This window comes from Vulpes lagopus, chromosome 4 (genome assembly GCF_018345385.1).
Source record: "Vulpes lagopus strain Blue_001 chromosome 4, ASM1834538v1, whole genome shotgun sequence".
Classification (NCBI taxonomy): domain Eukaryota; kingdom Metazoa; phylum Chordata; class Mammalia; order Carnivora; family Canidae; genus Vulpes; species Vulpes lagopus.
In genome coordinates this window covers 131,729,766-131,749,191 of record NC_054827.1, presented here as the reverse complement: position 1 = coordinate 131,749,191, position 19,426 = coordinate 131,729,766, and the positions used below count along the sequence as shown (strand labels likewise).

General features: G+C 43.2%; 1 protein-coding gene across 1 annotated transcript; it reads left to right on the top strand.

The window, feature by feature from the left end:
* Positions 1 to 1,607: 1,607 nt before the first annotated feature.
* On the top strand, positions 1,608 to 15,934 carry UCHL1 (ubiquitin C-terminal hydrolase L1). Its single transcript, XM_041751017.1, has 9 exons — positions 1,608 to 1,757; positions 1,856 to 1,867; positions 2,218 to 2,346; positions 5,461 to 5,611; positions 7,864 to 7,949; positions 8,028 to 8,075; positions 9,107 to 9,173; positions 10,122 to 10,180; positions 15,492 to 15,934. The coding sequence occupies exons 1-9, from the start codon at positions 1,725 to 1,727 to the stop codon at positions 15,576 to 15,578; spliced, it is 672 nt and encodes a 223-aa protein (XP_041606951.1). The 5' UTR covers positions 1,608 to 1,724; the 3' UTR covers positions 15,579 to 15,934.
* Positions 15,935 to 19,426: the final 3,492 nt, after the last annotated feature.

The window sequence follows — 19,426 nt, the reverse complement described above, 5'->3', positions numbered from 1 at the left end:
ATTCCCAATTCTAAGGTCAGTGCCCATCACATAGTATTTAATCAGTATTTGCTGAATAAATCAAGTTAACTGGCATGTAATTGATCTCTGTCTAAAGGCCAGAACTCTTTCAGCATAGCCAGGTATTCTTGTACCACCTATTCACCGGTCTTGGCTTTCAAGCTGTCTCCTTTAAAAAAAAAAAAAAAACAACTTGTTGAGGCATAGTTTACAGATCATACATAAAATTCATCCATTAGATTCTTCTTACTAATGTTTCTCTCTCATTTTCTGGGTGAAACTCATTTATCTGATGGTAAAAATGGAAGAAGATAGAGGTGGAATGGAGTGTTAACTTGGAGAGAATGGGCTCTTAGAGCCCTACTTACTAGAGTTTACTTCTGTTTTATTTTTCTTTGCAATCATAAGCAAATTAACTTATCTAAGCCTCAAATTCTAATCTGTAAAATTGGATTAGTAAGAGTTTTACCATCAGATCCTCTAAGGATTGAGATGACACGCAAAAGATCTGTCCAGTGATCCACTGGAGATTTATTTTTAATACCTCAAAAAATGTAAATCTCGCTGTCTTCTCTCTGTCACCTATTATTAACCTTGGACCCCCTCAACAGTAGGTCTATTCTTTCATCATTATCATTATTTTGTTATGAGCATATTAAAACAACCACAACCTTCTTACTTCCCTAGCATTTCTGCAAGCCCCATTTCATTCTGAGGTTTAGCTCTCCTGACACTGTTCTTACAGAATTTTGTCCTTCTTTTTATTCATTCTTCTGCATATGCTTTTTCTCTCCATCTTTTGCATTTGCTAGTAGGAAAAACAAGCTCCACCTGAGATCATTAGAGAACAGCTGTTCCTTTAGTTGCCATCCTCCTTCTCCTTCAGGGTGAGTATTCCACTGTGAACTCGGAATTTTATTTGTCAAAGTCTCCCATTCTTTAAAAAATGCGTTTCCTTTTACACCCTCTCCTCTCCAAATCATTTCTTTCTCTCCCCTGGAGCTGTGTCCTAAAGTCTCCGGCCGCCTGCCTCCTCTCCGTGCTACATTACGGTCACATCCACCAGGTTCCTACAGCTTCCCCATGACCAACCAATTCTTCCCGGGGAGTCACATTACATCAGCATTACTAATGCACCATCCTTTAAGGCTCCACACCGTTTTATTCTAGGCAGCCCATTAAAAAACGAACCTCGGTACTAACATGGAGGATGAACCACCTAAGGTCAAATGCAAACTGCTGCAAGATTCGGGAAGCGCAGATTTATATGCATCCTAAATATATACCTGTTGAATAAGGGCTTTTTCTCTAAGCTTCAGAAACCCTGAGCAATCCGGTAATTGAGATGGTAAGAATGGTAGGTTTCCAGAAACTTCGCAAAAAAAAAAAAAAAAAAAAAAAAAAAAGGCTCCATCTAAAGGACTGCTCCACACGCTCAAGGAACACCCACCAACAAAACCCATCGCCACCACCACCAGATTATCTCACCAGCAAGTGAGACTGCAAGGTTGGGGGCCCGGCCGTACCACTCCGCAAGACGCACGGGGGGGTTCGTGCCCGTTTGGCGGCGGCGGCCCCTTTCCCCGTCGCTTGGTTTTGCCCCCGCTCCCCCTGCGCAGGCACCCGAAGTGCGTCAGGCCGCCGCTTTATAGCTGCAGCCTGGGCGGCTCCGCTCGCTGTTTGTCCCGGTCCCTCGGCAGCGGCTCCTCCTGCGCTCCGCCAAGATGCAGCTCAAGCCGATGGAGATTAACCCCGAGGTGAGCGTCAGGGGCGCCGCTGCCCGGGGAGCGCGGGGCCGCCGCGTCGGCGACCGGACGCGTTTTTGTAATTTGTCTTCTTTGCATTTGCCTTTCAGATGCTGAACAAAGTGAGTGGCGTCTCGCACCGCCTCCGTCCCCGCTCCCCGGGCGCACCCCTGCAGGCGGGCCCGGGGGGACTGCGGAGCCGCGGGCGGTGGCAGCTCCCGAGGGCGTGGCGCGGGCCGGTGCGCCCGGGCTTCGCGGGAGCCACGTGTGGGCCGCGCTTTGTGCTGTGTCACCGCGCCCGGGCGTGGGGGGGGTGGGGGCGGGGGCGGCGGCGGGGCGGGGGGCGGGGCGGGCCGCGACTCCTCCCCGGCCGGGGTGGGGGCGCCCGCGGCGCGGGAGCGGCCCCGCCCTCCGGCAGGTGCGGGCGGCCCGCGGGCCTCGCGCGCCTGGCCGCCCGGTTTTGCCTCCGCAGGTGCTGGCCCGGCTGGGGGTCGCCGGGCAGTGGCGCTTCGCGGACGTGCTGGGGCTGGAAGACGAGGCTCTGGGCTCGGTGCCGGCGCCCGCCTGCGCGCTGCTGCTGCTGTTTCCCCTCACGGCCCAGGTAGGGCGCGGGGTGCGCGGGCCCGGGGGGTGCGCGCGGCTCGCGGAGCCGGGGGGCGTGGAGGGCCCGCGTGGACTCCGGGCTGCCCTCCTCTCCCCTCCCGGGCCGGGCGCCCGCAGCTCCGCACCTGGCGCCTTCCTGCGGGGGCTGCGGAGAGGAGCCCGCCCTTTCCTGGCACCTCCTCCTCTGGCGGTTAGAGCCTGGGCTGGCTCCCCGCTCGCCCGTCCAGCGTTGCCTTGAATTCCAAAGAGCCGCAGCCGCAGCATCTCCGTTGCATCATCGCAGTTATCCGGGGGAAGAGTTCCTCCTATTCCTAAATTCGGGCGAACCTGCGCTTTTCCGAGCCTTCCACTCCAGGGGGTGGCTGGTGGTTTCCCTTCAAGGGCCGTGACCTGTCTGTCGGTTTATCGTTTGCTTCTCAGACTCCCCACCTTGCAGCAAAACGGGGGGGAGGGGGTCGGGCTTGCCTGAGCCAGGGGGAAACAATAGGTTCTTTAATGCTCCATCTCCACTCTCGGGTCTTTGGTGGACTTGGGTTTCTTCCCATCCTCCTCTCCCTACAACATGCACACTTGGTTTTTAGCTTCTCCGATGTGTCCGCCCCCCCCCCTTTTTTTAAAGCTTAATGATTGGTGTACGGTTCCTGTGTGGGGACCTCCTTCCACTTCTCGTCTTTCCTCTCTGACCTTGTACCTACGTGAACTAGGTGGGCATTAAAGCAGTTTTGGAAATACCTTTTCATTTCCCTTTAGATGGTCTTCCTCCTACAAGTGTGCATGGATGTATGTACCTCAAAGACTGAGCATCATATATAAAAAGGTAGCTCGGGTAATTGTTGTCTTGCTATGTATGAAATCCCACTAGTTGGCATGGCATTGTCTATCTCCTATTCATGTCACTTGACCCCTGATTTGGGAGTGGTGAAATCTGCATTAACAAGACGTGGGGCAGTAGTATTTGGGGCATCATTCCAAACACAGTAAGCTTAACTGAAGCACCATGTTAGGACTGGGAGTTCTAGAAGCATTTTCAGCATAAATTATCCCTATGGGAAGTCACAGGCATTTCCTCCTAGTGAATGGGCTTGATACTGTGAGTTAAAAACCCTTATTAAAGCTATTAGGATAATCCCACTCGCTGACTTTTTGTTTTTTCAAAGTCTTTAGTTAGGTAGACTGAAGCTGCCGAATAATTGCAAGTCAAATTAGCTTGCCTGTTGACAGAATCAAACACAACTTCTCTCTCTCCTTTGAGCCTCTCCTGAAGCTCTTTTATTTAGAGGATCCATGATGACTCGGAGGTTTTGAGCAGCACTCACAGGCAAGGCCTCTGGGAGGCAGTGGTGTGTCGTGTTTGTCTTTCAAAAGCCCACTGCTTGCTTTTTGCTGGATCAAGCTGTGCTTTGTTAAAGAACATTCTGGTTTGAATGAGCTGGATACTTATAATCCTTTAGCTCTAGTTGAGGCAGTCAGACTTAGCACCTATTCTGTGACACGAAACACCAATTAGGCTAAACACAAGCAAATTCAAAGAAAAGTTTGTATGTTGACTTCCAAATAGGCTGATGTTAATTTAGAAAGCATCTGACTTTTGTCTGAGGGTTATGAGACCCTACTGGACCAGTTCTGAATCCTTAAGTGATCATGAGATATTTGCAGAAGTGTCTCCCTGCAAGAGCACAAATGACTAAAGAATGGTGATATCCCATTAAAAAAAAACTTAACCTAGGGCGAAAACCCTTAGCAGCTCATGAACAACTCTTCAAAAATGGTGGTAGATGTTTGGTAGAACTTCCTACTAGATGGTCTTGCAGGGCAAAAGAGCTTATTCTTTTGATGGTATCACAGACAAGGCTTAAACTTCCGTCATGTGTAGAGTAATGCAAGGCTCCTGGAATTACAAATATACTTCCGGGGCATCTGGCTGGCTCAGTGGGGTAGAACATATGACTCTCAATCTCAGGGTTGTAACTTTGAGCCCCACATTGGGTGTAGAGATGACTTAAAATCTTTAGAAAAATACTTATATACTTCTGATGTTATGTCCAAATTATACTGGATGTGTGGGACATTCGAGTTTCTATAGTATTGGCACTGTGCTTTAAACCGAGAAACCCTATTTTTTAAGGTCTGTAATTCATTAGCGAAAGGTCCAGACAAGCACATTAAATTACTGTACAAAGAGCAATTGGATTCTTTTTTTTTTTTTTTAAAGATTTATTTATTTATGGTAGAGGCAGAGACACAGGAGGAGGGAGAAACAGGGTCCGTGCTGGGAGCCCAATGCAGACTCGATCCCGGGACTCCAGGATGGCGCCCCGGGCCAAAGGCAGGTGCTAAACCTGCTGAGCCACCCAGGGATCCCCGAGCAGTTGGATTCTTTGAGGAAAACCGTCTCTAGTCTTACTCATTTACTGATCTCTCATGACTCCTCTCTTCCCCATTGTTAATCTGTCCTCAAACTGTATAGTTGACAAAGACAAGCATCACATCTTCCTCTTGTGGATGAGAAGATTTTGTAAGATCACAGCCCAGAACCCTAGATCTGTTTTCTTTCCTTCCAAAAAGTGAGGGAATGGTTAATTTCTTCAAATTGCTCCTTTCAGCAGTTAAGTCTTATTTTGTATTTGTTACTGAAAAGAGGTATATTTAAACACAGTAGAGGTAGAACTTTAACAAATACTGGGGTATAGACTGGCTGGTGTTTATTGGATATTAAATTGACCAAAGCTTGATTGGGGTCCTGTGTGAAATATAGTTGTTACTGGTGTCTAAGGGAAAAAAAATGAACATGTTTTTCTGACTTCAGGACACCATCCGTTTTCAAGTTAAAAGGTTGCAGTGGTGTCTAGACAAATCCTTGGGCAACATCCAAGGCCATTACTGCACTGCAGCATCCGGGTGGAGTCTCAGAACGTCTCAGAACCCCGCGGGCTGGTGTGGGTGTGGGAGGCAGACAGGCAATTCTCTGGCTGCTGGCCAACCACCTAGAACCAGGGCTCCTGGTCACACATCCCACTTGTGTTTCCATTTAAGTGGTAGAACTTGCTGTGCTACCATCTGTTAATTCTTTGCATTTTCATTTGAGATATAAAATGCTTTTTTATATTCACAGCATGAGAACTTCAGGAAAAAACAGATTGAAGAACTGAAGGGACAGGAAGTCAGTCCTAAGGTGTACTTCATGAAGCAGACCATTGGGAACTCCTGTGGTACCATCGGGCTTATCCATGCAGTGGCCAATAACCAAGACAAACTGGAGTTTGGTAAGTGGGTTTTGAGGGCAGTCCTTTTGTTAACCTCTAGTGAGTTGTAACCTGTCATTCTGAAACCCCTAGGGGTCTAGTCAAGCAAAGTCATTGCCTTACATTCTTTTTTGAAACCAACTCACCCGTATGTAATCAGTAAGTGAATTAATATTGATTCTCTTATGAGGGAAGGAAACTCCTTTTCCAGAAGCATGGTCTAGCTTCTTCACCTGGAGGGGAAGAGGAAATGATAGGCAGCTTTGTACTGCTTCTCCGCATATGCTCTTCCTTTGCACGCAGTGGGTTGTTGTGATTCTCATGAGCTCCTGTTCAATTCTCAACAATTCGGAAGAATTAGAGATAATGTTGAAACCATAAAATAATCAACACTTAGGACCTGTCTTTAATGGTTCTGGGTCTCTTAAACAACAGAGAGAGCCAAAGTAGCCTAGAGCAGCTGGATGAAGATATCGTGAAAGATCCGTGAACAAAGTCACGTCCGGGGTCTTGGTTCACTTCATTGGATGCTATGGAGGATGTAGAAGAAAGGAGTCTCTTAGGTTTGTCAGAAGCACAGTGAGCGGCACTGTACAATGTAAAGATACGTGGCATAGTGTATGAGAGGCCAAGGGTGAGCAAACTTTCTTAAAAGGTGAGAATAAATCTAGGTTTTTGAGGGCCATTTAGTCTCTGTCCTTGTAGTTCAAAAGCAGCCCTGGACAAGATGTAAACCAGTGGTTGTGGCTCTGTTCCAATAGTACAAAAATAGGCATAGTAGTTTGCCAACTCCTGATTTAGACAATGGATAGGGGTGGCTAAGAATTGAATAATTTCAGCTAATGTAGTTCATGGTGTTGCTTGTAGCAGGCCTGATACTTTTTTTTTTTTAAATAAGTTAAGTGTGGCCAAGACTACTATTTTTTATTTCAAAATACTTTTGGAATAAAAAATAAATAAAAAGGCTTGTCTGACAATAAAGATCCAAATTTCCTAGAACTTAATTTCTCAGATATTGACTTGCCATATTAAAGAGTTGTAGCTTCATCCTTTATTTCTTCTGCAGTAAGTCTCACTTTAGAGTACTGTGTTAGGGAGGTCAGTAGAGCTACTGGAACTGTTTTGGAACCATGGACATAATAGTGCTACAGGAAGGTAATCAGACCCTGAGCCCTCCCCATAAAGTTAAGATTCCTTCCAAGTTTTATGTGGTCTTTACCTAACAAATTTGTTTAAATTTAGAGCTGAAAGGGTGAATGCAGTCTTTGAACTATAAATCACTTTTGTCCTAGCCATGTATTCAGTGTCTCTTAGACTTAGCCATATTGAGCAGTGACAAAATGTTTATACCAAACTGTCAGCCAATCTTTTGTCTCTGGGAAATAATACTAGGCTCTTTACATTTCTTTTTAAGATCCTCGAGTTAATGTCTGTCTGGATAGCCATACTACTAAGATTGCATTTTCTACCCCGGAGTAAAAAAAAAAAAAAAAAAAAAAACTTGGTTTGAGAACCATTATTAGACTAGAATGTTGTTGCACCAGTTAGGATTGTGTGTTTCCAGTTGCTGTAGAGAGCAGCAATTAGAAGGTGCTTGGCTGGCTCAGTTGGTAGAGCAAGTGATTCTTGATCTCTGGCTTGTGAGTTTGAGCCCCTTGATGGGTGTAGAGATTACTTAAATAAATTTTGAAAAAGCAAAACAGCTCTAGGGGCACCTGGGTGACTCAGTAGTTGAGCATCTGCTTCTGGCTCAGGGTGTGATCCTGGGGTCCTGGGATTGGGTCCCTCATCGAGCTCCCTGCAGGGGGCCTGCTTTTCCCTCTTCCTATGTCTCTGGCTCTCTCTGTGTCTCATGAATAAATAAAATAAAGTCTTTAAAAATAAAATCAGCAGTAGACAAGACAGTTCCTGCCTTTGTGGCAAGACAGGTCTCAAACACCTGTTACAAATGGATGTGCACTGTGACGAAGGTGATGAGGGATTTGAGAGGTGAGTGTGGGGAAGGGACAAGAGTCTGGATGGTGGGGAGGTGATGCAGGAGAAGGCTTGGCATACTGAAGGAGTGGAGAGTTCTTTGGTTGGAATGCAGTCAGAAGGGACGGGTTAGGAGGAGAGGCTGAGGGAGAAGGGACAGCCCATCTCCTCCAGGGCCATGGTAAAGACTGCAGTCACTAAACATGGCTGGCTGTATAACAGCCTAAGTGTGCAGTAAATGTGCACCCATTTGCACTATTCCACCTGTACATTATCTTTTTTTTTTTTTTTTTTTAAAGAGGATGGGTCAGTCCTGAAACAGTTTCTTTCTGAAACGGAGAAGCTGTCCCCTGAAGACCGAGCAAAATGCTTTGAAAAGAATGAGGTAGGAAGAGAACTTCCAGAGCATCAGTTTTAAATTACTACAGAGGTTGTTGTGCTAATTACTCTCTCTTGTCTGCAGGCCATTCAGGCAGCCCATGATGCCGTGGCACAGGAAGGCCAATGTCGGGTAAATGCAATTACAGATCAGAGCCAGGCTGTCTAGGTGCCCTGTGTCTTCCCTGAAATATGTATAGGAACCTCTTACCTGAACGCAGCAGGTGTTTCCATCGAAGGCCAATTTAAACCAATTAACCCCAGAAAATTCTATCAGAATAATGCTTTGTGACCAGACTTGTTCATAAAAATGGCTCTTCAGAAACCTGATTGGCAGTAAACATTGTCTTGAGTAAATTTAAGACCTATTTTGCTTAGATCCAAATGATTCTAAGATGGGGCAGCCCCGGGTGGCTCAGCGGCTTAGCGCCTGCCTTTGGCCCAGGGTATGATCCTGGAGACCGGGGATCGAGTCCTATGTCGGGCTCCCTGGGTGGAGCCTGCTTCTCCCTCTGCCTGTGTCTTTCCTCTCTGTCTGTCATGAATAGATAAATAAAGTCTTTAAAAAAAAAAAAAAAAACCAAATGATTCTAAGAGAGTAATACCCCTCCTGGCGATAAAGCATTTCGCACATTCCTCCCACAGACTGTTGGAGAGAGTAAGATTACCAGCAAGGACTATGGTTTCTAGGAGGCTTAAATACACCATTAATCTGAACAGAGTCTTCCGTTCAACTGTCGTTTAGATTTAAGTCCATATCAATGCCTTTATATCTACAGTTGGCCCTAGAACTTTCTAATCTCTAAGCCTGAATTTCCCCCTCAGTAAAAAATCTTAGATTTCTGGTAGTTACTATATTTACATAAATAGACAAAAGTCTTATGATAGTCTTCTAATATCTAGCCTATAGGAGATATATGTTAACCTATACTAACTTAAAATAATAAGTCAGTTCCAGTGCATTACACTTGAAGAGTGACAGTTTTTAACAAATTAAGTTCTGCTTTTAAAATCATATTGCAAAATATGTGTATTAAATCAACATGTACATTTTGAACTTACACAATATTATGCCAGTTATCTCTCAGTAAAACTAAAAATGTTTAATGCAATATTTTGTTCACTAAAAACTCATCTTCAAAAATATTTTTTGACTCTCTTCAGGTAGATGACAAAGTGAATTTTCATTTTATTCTGTTTAACAACGTGGATGGCCATCTCTATGAACTTGGTAGGTTTCACTCCACTTTTGGAACCCAGTATAGTTTCATGCATTCCTTCAGATGAAATTCCTCTTGGGATATTTGTGTGTGACTTTGTGGCACTTAGTATGTCTTTGTCTATGAAGTGTATCTTGTTCACAAAGCCAAAACACCACGGTATTCTCATTGGGGCACTTAGCCCCTTATCATACCCAGGGCAGCTCTGCTGCCCCATCAGGTGGTGTCTTGCAGAAGGAATGTTTTTAGTCACAAACCGGTAAAGAGATCAGTGCCAGTTCAAGGCCTATATGTTCAGATTTTCTCTTTCCACCTTCCAGCACAGCATTACCAGTGTAGGCTCTCCAACAGCATCCTGACAAGGAATACTTTTGGAAAAAGATAAATGCCTAAATGTGATCTTGTTTGTATAGAAAGAATTTGGACATGTTGGGGGGTAATTTCTCTTGTTGTTATATGCCAGCAAGAAAGATTATCCACCTTGTAAAAGTCATACCCTTTGTGTTAATGGAGGAAAACTTGCAGCTGTGTTGCCTCAAGAACTACCCATAAGCAGACAAGAGCAAATGAGACTTGGGGACAGTCAGTAGTCCTCAAGGGGCGGTGAAATCCAAAGGAGCCCTTCTTGGCTCCCCTCCTGTCCCTCAGAGGCTGTGTCTGCCTTTTTTTTTTTTTTTTTTTTTTTTAATCTGGGATCCTTCCCAGGAGATGTGGAACAAGCTTTTCTGTTAGGATGACCACATTGGGCTTTGGTTCTATTGCTTGAAGATTAGAGTTGCCCCAGGATGGATATCTAGGAACATTTGAACCTCACTTCCAGCTGATTGCTTCTGACCAGCCAGCCTTTTTGGGAGTGGCAGTTGTATTTGGGAGATCTGAAACTTGGCCTTTAGGGTGCGTAAGCACAGCAGCCAGAAAATAGGCAGATGAAATCAACATGCCTGGCTTCTCTGTTACAGATGGACGAATGCCTTTTCCAGTAAACCATGGCACCAGTTCAGAGGACTCCTTGCTGCAGGTAATAATCTTTGGAACCCCTCTTCAACAGAGGCCCATGTTTCTTGATTGTCTAAGTAAAGGACCATATTGTCTAAAGTGCTAATACTTTTTCAGTGTAGCCAGCACCCATCATCTGGGTTAATAGCAGTCTTTAGGACTTGAAGATGATTTTAGTAATTCTATCTACCTTATTTTATAGCAAATGGTTTTAAACAGGGTCCTTCCGAGCAGCCCTGACTAATCTGTATCGCGTGTGGACTTTAGTCTATGGTTAGAATTAGGCTGAAAGCCATGGTGTTACTTCCTTGTGGGATTAAGGTGACCGTTGTCCTCTTGTCAGATCACATCATAGCTCACAGCTCAAGGCACGGTAACCTGAGCCTTTCTTAATCCCTCTCAAACTGCTGGATTAGGGTCAATCTTACAGGTAGATTCTGGTTAGGCTATCAGCGTCCGTGTTTTCTTCTCCTTTGGTCCGCTGTTACAGGACGAGAGGAGAAGATTCAAAACCTGCCTTGATAAGAACTTTTAAGATCCAGGTTTTACTGTCCTGCTATAAAGGACTACAGAAACCCCTTAATTCTGGACAAGGGCCCCTTCACCCTAAAAGCAAGTCTCTAGAACTGAATCAATTTACTGTTATAGAGGAGAGTTGCTTAATTGTGATAAAATTAAGAATGCTCTAAAGGCGTATTTCATTTGTAGTAATGACTAATCTTTTTTGAGTGCTTGCTGTGTGCAGATGAAGGGCTGCAAACTTTCTGTAAAAAGCCAGGTAGAGGGATCCCTGGGTGGCACAGCGGTTTGGCGCCTGCCTTTGGCCCAGGGCGCGATCCTGGAGACCCGGGATTGAATCCCACGTCCGGCTCCCAGTGCATGGAGCCTGCTTCTCCCTCTGCCTGTGTCTCTGCCTCTCTCTCTCTTTCTCTCTGTGTGACTATCATAAATAAAAATTAAAAAAAAAAAGCCAGGTAGAGAAACTATTTGAGGCTTCATGCGGCGTCTGGCTATGTTGCAAGGACAGGCACACCTCAGGGATATTGTGGGTTCAGTTCTTGACCATTGCAATAAAGCGAATATCGCAATGAAGTGAGTTAAATTTTTAGGTCCCAGTGCACACAAAAGTTTGTTTATACTGTAATCTCTTAAGTGGACAATAACATTCTGTCTAAAAGAACAATGTACATATTTTAATCAAAATACTTTATTTCTAAAAAATGCCTGCCATCATCTGAGCTTTCTGAGACTAATATTTGTGCTGGTGGAGGTCTTGCCTCTTGCCTCCATGTCGATGGCTGCTGACTGCTCAGGGCAGTGGCTGCTGAAGGTTGAGGGTGCTGTGGCAATTTCTTAAAATAAGAGGACAGTGATGTTTGCTGCATCCATTGACTCTTCCTTTCACAAACAATTTCCCTGTAGTGTGTGATGCTTTTGATAGAATTTTACCCACAGTAGAACTTCTTTTTAAATTGGAGTCTCTCCTCTCAAACCCTACTGCTGCTTTATCAACTTAGTTTATATCATATTCTAAATCCTTTGTTGTCCTTTCAACAGTCTTCACAGCATCTTTGGGAGTAGATTTCATCTTAAGAAAACAGTTTTTTTGCTCCTTGTGAGAAATGACATCTCATCTGTTTAATCATGAGATTGCAGCAATTCAGTCCCATTTTCACACTCTAGCTATTTCCATCACATCTGCAGGTACTTTTTTCACTGCATCTTAAACCCTTCAAAGGTCCTCCATAGGGGTCGGAATCCACTTCTTCCAAACTCCTGTTAATATTGGTATTTGATCTCTTCCTATGAACCAGGAATGTTCTTAAAGATCCCCAGAATAGTGAATCCTTTCCGGAAAGTTTTCAGTTTATCCAGATCCATCAGAGGAATTCATATCTGTGGCAGCTATAGCCTTACAGAATGTATTTATTAAATAATGAGACTTGTAAGTTGAAATGACTTCTTGATTCACAGAGCTGCAGAATGGACGTTATTTAGCAGGCATGGAAACAGCATTAATCTTGTCCACCTCCATGAGCTCTTGGGTGACTGGGTGCATTGTCAATGAGCAATCCTATTTTGAAAGAAGTATTTTTCCCTTAGTAGGTCTCAACAGTGGGCTTGAAATATTAAGTAAACCGTATTATAAACATATGTGCTGTCATCCAGGCTTTGGTCCATTTGTAGAGCACAGGCAGATAGATGTAGCATATTTCTTAAGGGCCCTAGGATTTCCAGAATGGTAGATGAGCATTGGCTTCAACTTAAAATCACCAGCTGCATTATCCCATAACAAGAGACCCTGTCTTTTGAAGCTTTGAACCCAACCATTGACTTCTCTCTAGCTGTGAAAGTCCTAAATGGTATCTTCTTCCAGTTGAAGCCTCTGTCATCCACATGGGAAATCTGTGGCTGAGTTTATCCACCACCTTCATTAATGGTTGTAGCTAATCTTCCGGATAATGTGCTGCAGCTTCTAGATCTGCACTTGGTGCTTCACCTTGCACCTTGATGTTATGGAGACAGCTTCATTCCTTATACTTGAACCAACCTCTGCTAGCTTCAAACTTTTCTGCACCTTCCTCACCTCTCTCAGCCTTCAGAGAATTGAAGAGAGTTAGGGCCTTGCTCTGGATTAGGCTTTGGCTTAGGGGAATGTTGTGGCTGGTTTGACCTCCTATCCAGACCACTCAGACTTTCTCCATGTCAGGAATAAGGCAGTTTTGCTCTCTTGTCACTTATGTGTTCACTGGAGTAGCACTTCTAGTTTCCTTTAAGAACTTTTCCTTTGCATTTACAGCTTGGCTAACTGTTAGGTATAAGAGTCCTAGCTTTGAGCCTGTCTCAGCTTCCAACAGGCCTTCCTCACTAAGCTTCATCATTTCTACCTTTGGATTTTAAGTGAGAGATGTGTGACTCTTCACTTGAACACATAGAGGCCATTTAAAGTTATTAACTGGCCTAATTTCAATAGGGGGAAAAAGCTGGCCACTGGAGCGGTGAAAAGACACACAATGTTAAGGTTGCTGTCTTATGTGGGTGTGGATGTGGTTTGTAGCACCCTAAAACAATTATTATAGTGACATCAGATGTCACTGTCACAGTGACCACCCATAACAAATACAATAAAAAGGGTCAAGTATCCCAAGGATCACCAAAATGTGACACAGAAACACAAAACAAATGCTGTTGAAAAAAGGTGCTGATAGACTTGCTTGATGCACGGTGGCTACAAACTTTGAATTTGTAAAAGTGCTAGGTCTGAAAAGTGCAATAAGGTGAGGTATGCTTGTACTCGATTTTGCTGTTTCAGCTGCAAAGCAGCCCATAGACAATGTCTAAGTGAATGTGTGGCCAGATTCTGTTAAAACTTTATTCACAAAGAGAAGTAACAGGCTGCAGTTTGCTGACGCCTGTGCTAGATGCTATTCTAAGTGACTTCTGGCTTTTTAAAGAATGCTTTTAATGAGGCTCTGAGGTAGGTATTATACCCGCATTTTACAGATGAGGAAACTGAGTACAGAGGTTAAGTGATGCTCAGGGTCAGTGACTTGAATGACAAAACCATGGTTCAAATCTGGGCAATCTTAGCTACCGTTCAGTACTACTTCTCTGTAATAGGTGTGACTTTGGAACATCATAAACCTCATGATGTCAAGGTGCCAGTGGATCAAATTACGCCTTGGTAGGAGAGGGTTCCTTTCTCTAGTTTGCTGTCACATACACCTGAGATGAGTTAGAGTCAATTCTAGGATATATGAGGGGTAAGTGGGAGTAGTAACTTGGAATGAGAAATCTAGAAAAGCAGAATTGAGGGGGATTTTACAGAGGCAGAATTTACTTATGGGAGAGAGTAACAGACAGAACTTCTGATTATGACCCATTTGGGGGAAAGACTGGTCCCTCTAATAAAGCTCTCCAAGGTACTCACTCTCCTGTTGAACCCTGCTAATGCCATAAAAATGTACCCCACAGAGGATACCTAAAACTATTATTTGAGCAGAATTTATGACATGTGGGGAAGGTAAAACTGTTTAAATAATAAATTAGGATCTCATTTAAAATTAAATGGAATATGAACCAGTGTCTTAATTAGTGAAAACCCTTATAAGATTGGTTTGTATACAGTTAAAACTGTTTTAGACTGTCCAGTAAATTATTGCTACACTGGTAAGAAATTAAACTTACCCCAAGAATTCTGAGGTTACTGTTCATTGTCTGTAGCAGATGGCTGTTTCCTTTCCTTTATAGGCACACCTTTAACTGTAGTCCTCCCTGTGGGTCCTACAGGAAAGTCATTTTGGGGCAAGAAGGTCTGAAGTACTACTTTTGATAGAGAATGAAATATGTAGATGTCAATCTAGAATTCCCTCTAGTTTTTACAGGTAGTTCTAAAGCAGGAGCAAAACTGGGTAGTTGATGCCTTTTAAGGGCCAAACTCATGAAATTGATGGTTTTTAGACCTTGGGAGCTGATGTTAGGACTGTTCTGTCCTCCTAAAGGGCCTTCTATTTCTCATGGTTTGTGGAGCTGTCTTTACCCTGGACTTCTTTACAGATTACACAGTAATTGATAGTTCCTGTGCCAAGGCATTTAAACCCTAGAATTTAGGATGGATTTTCTATTACCAATCTTGGTAATCTAGGTCTTAGAACTAGTAACACATGTCATTCCACTATCAATTAAGAATTCATTGGCAGATATTTAAGGCTGTTTTGTAAGATGTTTATTTGAAAGAAATTTGTGTTTACTTGGAATTTCTGAGTTAGGGGAACTTTTCTGCCCTCTTATGGGAGAGAGGTCAACTTTTTACCTTGTATCTATTTGATGAAAAGAACCCTCACAGTGTATTTAGTTTCTTGCCAAAAACAGGCACAAGATGGAAGAAACCCAGAGCACTTGGTGGAAGAAAGAAGCCAGAGCTTCTAAAGTCAAGTCTATGTCAGGGGTTCTTGTCTTTTTCTCTTCACTTGATTTTATTTTATTTTGGGAGGGGTTCTCTTAAGTCAGCCCTGGTTTATAAGTTTAATTGGAGGTTTATTTTATTTATTTTTTTAAGATTGATTGATGAGAGAGAGAGAGAGGCAAAGACAGAGGCAGAGGGAGAAGCAGGCTTCCTGCAGGGAGGCCGATGTGTGGGACTCGATCCCAGGAACTCTTGGGATCCTGACCTGAGCCAAAAAGGCAGACACTCAACCACTGAGGCACCTGGGTGCCCCTAATGGCAGGTTTAAAGTTGATCAGGGTGATCTCTGAACCTTACTGTTACTTTCCTTTTGAAACTTCATTTTGAGCTACTGCTGTTTGGGTATTAATGACATTTCTCCTTTCAGGATGCCGCCAAGGTCTGCAGAGAATTCACTGAGCGTGAGCAAGGGGAGGTCCGCTTTTCTGCTGTGGCACTCTGCAAGGCAGCCTAATGCCCTGGGGGAGGGACATAGCTTTTGTCCCCCCTCTTCCCTTCTATGTGAAACCTACCCCCTCCTCTCCACTAATGCAGTCTAAAATGCTTCAGTACTTGTGGAACACAGCTGTTCTCCTTTGGTTCTGCAGATATGCTCTTACCCTCAGCCACGCCCAAGCACTAGCAGAGCTCAGCTGTCGATCGAGCAAAGTTTGGTATAAACTTCAGATGGAGAAGCATTTTCCTCCCAACGTATGTATTGTACCTCAATAGCTAATGCTTTAAATGGCTCCTCTGGTTTGCGTCTGTAAGTTAAGGCCTTGGATGTGGTTTGTTTGTCCTTAAAAGAAATAAAACTTTTCTGCTGATTAAGGGCTGGGCCTAACCTGTTCTCACTTCTCTCTTTTACCTGCCCCTCCAATACATTAAATTATTTTCCTAGTGCTATGGGTTTAGGTCTTCCATGTAAACAACTCCTGTAGCACAGGTAGGAGAATTACCATAAAAATAGTATGGATTCAACATCTCCAGACTTTTTTCTATTCATTTGTTTTAAAAATTTCATTAATCACACCCAACACGGTGCTCAAACTTATAACCCCAAGATCAAGAGTCACATGGTTTACTGACTGAGCCAGCCAGGAGCCCCCTTCTTTTCAATTTTAAATTCAGTTTGCCAGCATATAACACCCAGCGCTCATCTCATCATGTAGGCACCCCTTTCTATACATTTATATCCCCATGTATACTTGTAGAAAAAACTCGTAGATAGACTTTATTATTATTATTATTTTTAGAATTTTAGATTTACAGAAGATTGACAAGCTACTATGGAGTTCCCATATATTCCTCATCCATTTCCCCTGTTAACATCTTACATTAGTATAAAACACTTGTTACAATGAACCAATTTTGGTATTACTGTTAACTCACATCCATAGCTTATTCAGATTCCTTCAAGTTTTGACCTAATTCCCTTTCTCTGATCAGGATCCCATTCAGGTCATGTCTTATTAGGTTCTTCTTGGCTGTAACAAGTTCTCAGATTTTGTTTTTGAGGATTTGACAGTTTTGAGGGGTCCTGAACAAGTATTTTACATGATGCTGCTCTACTGGGCTTTCTCCAGTGTTTCATAATTAGACTAGGGTTATATGTTTGGACGGAGAAAGACCACAGGGGTAAAGGTGCCATTTTTGTTGCATCATATAAAGGGTACACAGTATCAACAAGATTGATCACTGTTGATATGGACCTAATAGCCTGGCATAGGTAGCATTTGTCAAGTTTTTTTCCACTGTAAAGTTATACCTTTCTCCCCCTTCATAACTGTGCTTTCTGGAAGAAAGTCTGTACAGCCCATACCTCCTTTAGGGTGAAGTTATCTATAAATCATTCGGAATCCTTTTCCAAAGGAGATTTATCTTTTCTCCCCTACTTGTTCAATCATCAGTCTGAACTCATGTGATACTTTATACTCTGGGTTAAAATCCAATAGTACATTTTGTTCAAATTGTTCTGGCTTTGGCCATTGAAGGCTATTTCAGTTGGCTCCCATGCCCACTTGACCTACTCTTATAAATGTAGGGTGTTAAGCAATTTTTTTTTTCTAGAAATTAGGGTTTTTTGTTTTTTTTTTTTAAACCAGTGTCTGCCATTTGTTAAGTCTCACTATTTTATAGCTAAGGATTCGTGAATATGTAATTTATAGACTTGCATTAAAGAATAAATGACATTCTCAACAATGGATACTTTGGATATAACAGTTTCTCTCTAAAGGAAAAAGGACAATGGGGAGAAACTCGATGCTTTTATTGTGATCTTCACGGAAAAGCTTTATCATGTCTGTTGCCAGGAGTCCAGATAATTGGGGTCTCCGCTGCCCTAAAGTTTTCAGCTCCGATGGTTCTACAGTGATAATACTTCTGAATCCAACTTCTAAGCGAAGGATATTTTGGTTCCTAGGAGGAAAATGATCACTACTACTGACCTCCTTTTAATTAGTAAACAAAAACATACAGTGATTCAGATGATCCCATTTACTTAGAGTTGAAGCCAGAGGGATGTATTTTCAATTCTAACTTGGTGTGTGCCTTCAATACAACACTTTGAAGAAGGACTTAGGGCTCCTTTCTACTTAGGAGCTGGTAAAAAAAAAAAAAAAATTACTTTTGGCTTTAAGTGGTAGAGATACAAATTCTACCACTTAATGTAGCTTTTAGCCTTCATACTTCATGTATGAGACACATTTATTAAAATTCCCCCCATCTAACATGCCTTAGCATGCCATACCATGAAAGGTTATGCAGTAGCTAATACATGGGGTGATCGCACCTCTGAAGGTACAGAGATAACTTGTTTTACACCAGCACAGAGGTTAGAGTACATGCCCAAAGCCTCAGTGCTATTCACAGGGAAGCCAGGCTTAAACCATGGATTCACTACCTAAAGGTAGAGCTAGAGTAGTTTGGGAGTCAGTAAAACAGGCTTCCAGGTTTATCAACCCTGTCTTTGAACTCCACTTTTACCTCTCAGTAACTTTGAGCTAAGAAATTACCCTCTTCCACATCTTCGTTGTTTTATGTTAAACTAGACACAAGAATGAAGGTGTGTTAGGAGAAAGGGCCTCTAGAAGGTTCCATCTAGTACCAACATCTTCCCCACTGCTCTTCCTGAGGCCTCAACCATGTACAACTCCAAGGGGGTACCACTGACTTTGTATTCCATATGAAGATCATGTGCCTGTGTTTCCCCAGCAAGCCCTCTTAGTTGACATCTTGGATTTGTCAAAGATGTGCATCATCAGTCGGCTTCTTTCTTAAAATGTTTTAGTCTTTGGCCTTGAAAATGACAGTGCTTTCAACAGGCAAAATCATCTGATGTTAAGCACCTCCCCCCACCTTTTTTAAAATTAGACTCTATTCCCAGCATGGAACCCAACACAGGGCTTGAACTCGACCCTGAAATCAACACCCGAGCTGAGATCAAGAGTCAGATGCTTATTTAACCCACTGAGCTGCCCAGATGCCCTTAAGCATCTCCCTTTTTAAACTAACACCCAAAATGTTCAATTGAGAAGCCTTTAGGTTTTACACATTTGTTAATCGTTGGTTTGTCTGGAAGACCCCAAACATGGACAAATATTCATGCCTGAAATGAGTGAGATTGTTTTATAAATGTGTATACATGTGTGTTTAGAAAAGACCATAATAGGGGCACCTGGGTGGCTCAGTGGTTGAGCATCTGCTTTTGGCTCAGGTTGTGATCCCAGGACCCTGCAGGGAGCCTGCTTCTCCCTCTGCCTGTGTCTCTCATGAATAAATAAAATCTTAAAAAAAAAAGAGAGACCATAATAGCTAAGTTTTAAACTATACTCTAAATTAAACTTTGTCATCATCTGAGGTTGATATCTCCATTTTCCAGACAGGAAACTAAGGCACAGCAAAGTGTTAGCACCTTGCTGAAGGTTATTTGGTAGGAAATGATGTTGCTGGGATTTAAACCCGAGCAGACTGGCTCTAAGAGCCCACAACATTGATTATTGCTGGGTATTGGGGTGCCTGGGTAGCTCTGTTGGTTAAGCATCTGTCTTCAGCTCAGGTCATGATCTCAGGGTCCTGTGGTGAAGCCCCGCATTGGGCTTCCTGTTCAGCAGAGAGTCTGCTTCTCCCTCTCCCTCTGCTTGTTGCTTCACCTGCTTATGCATGCACGTGCTCTCTTTGTCAAATAAATCTTTTAAAAATTACTTTGATTATTGCTGGGTATAGATGGACTCAACTTTAAGCAAATGAAGTTTAAGATTTGGGTCCCACACTTCCATGACCCCTTCTGACACCCTGGCTGTGTGTCCTCGTGAAATTTGCAAT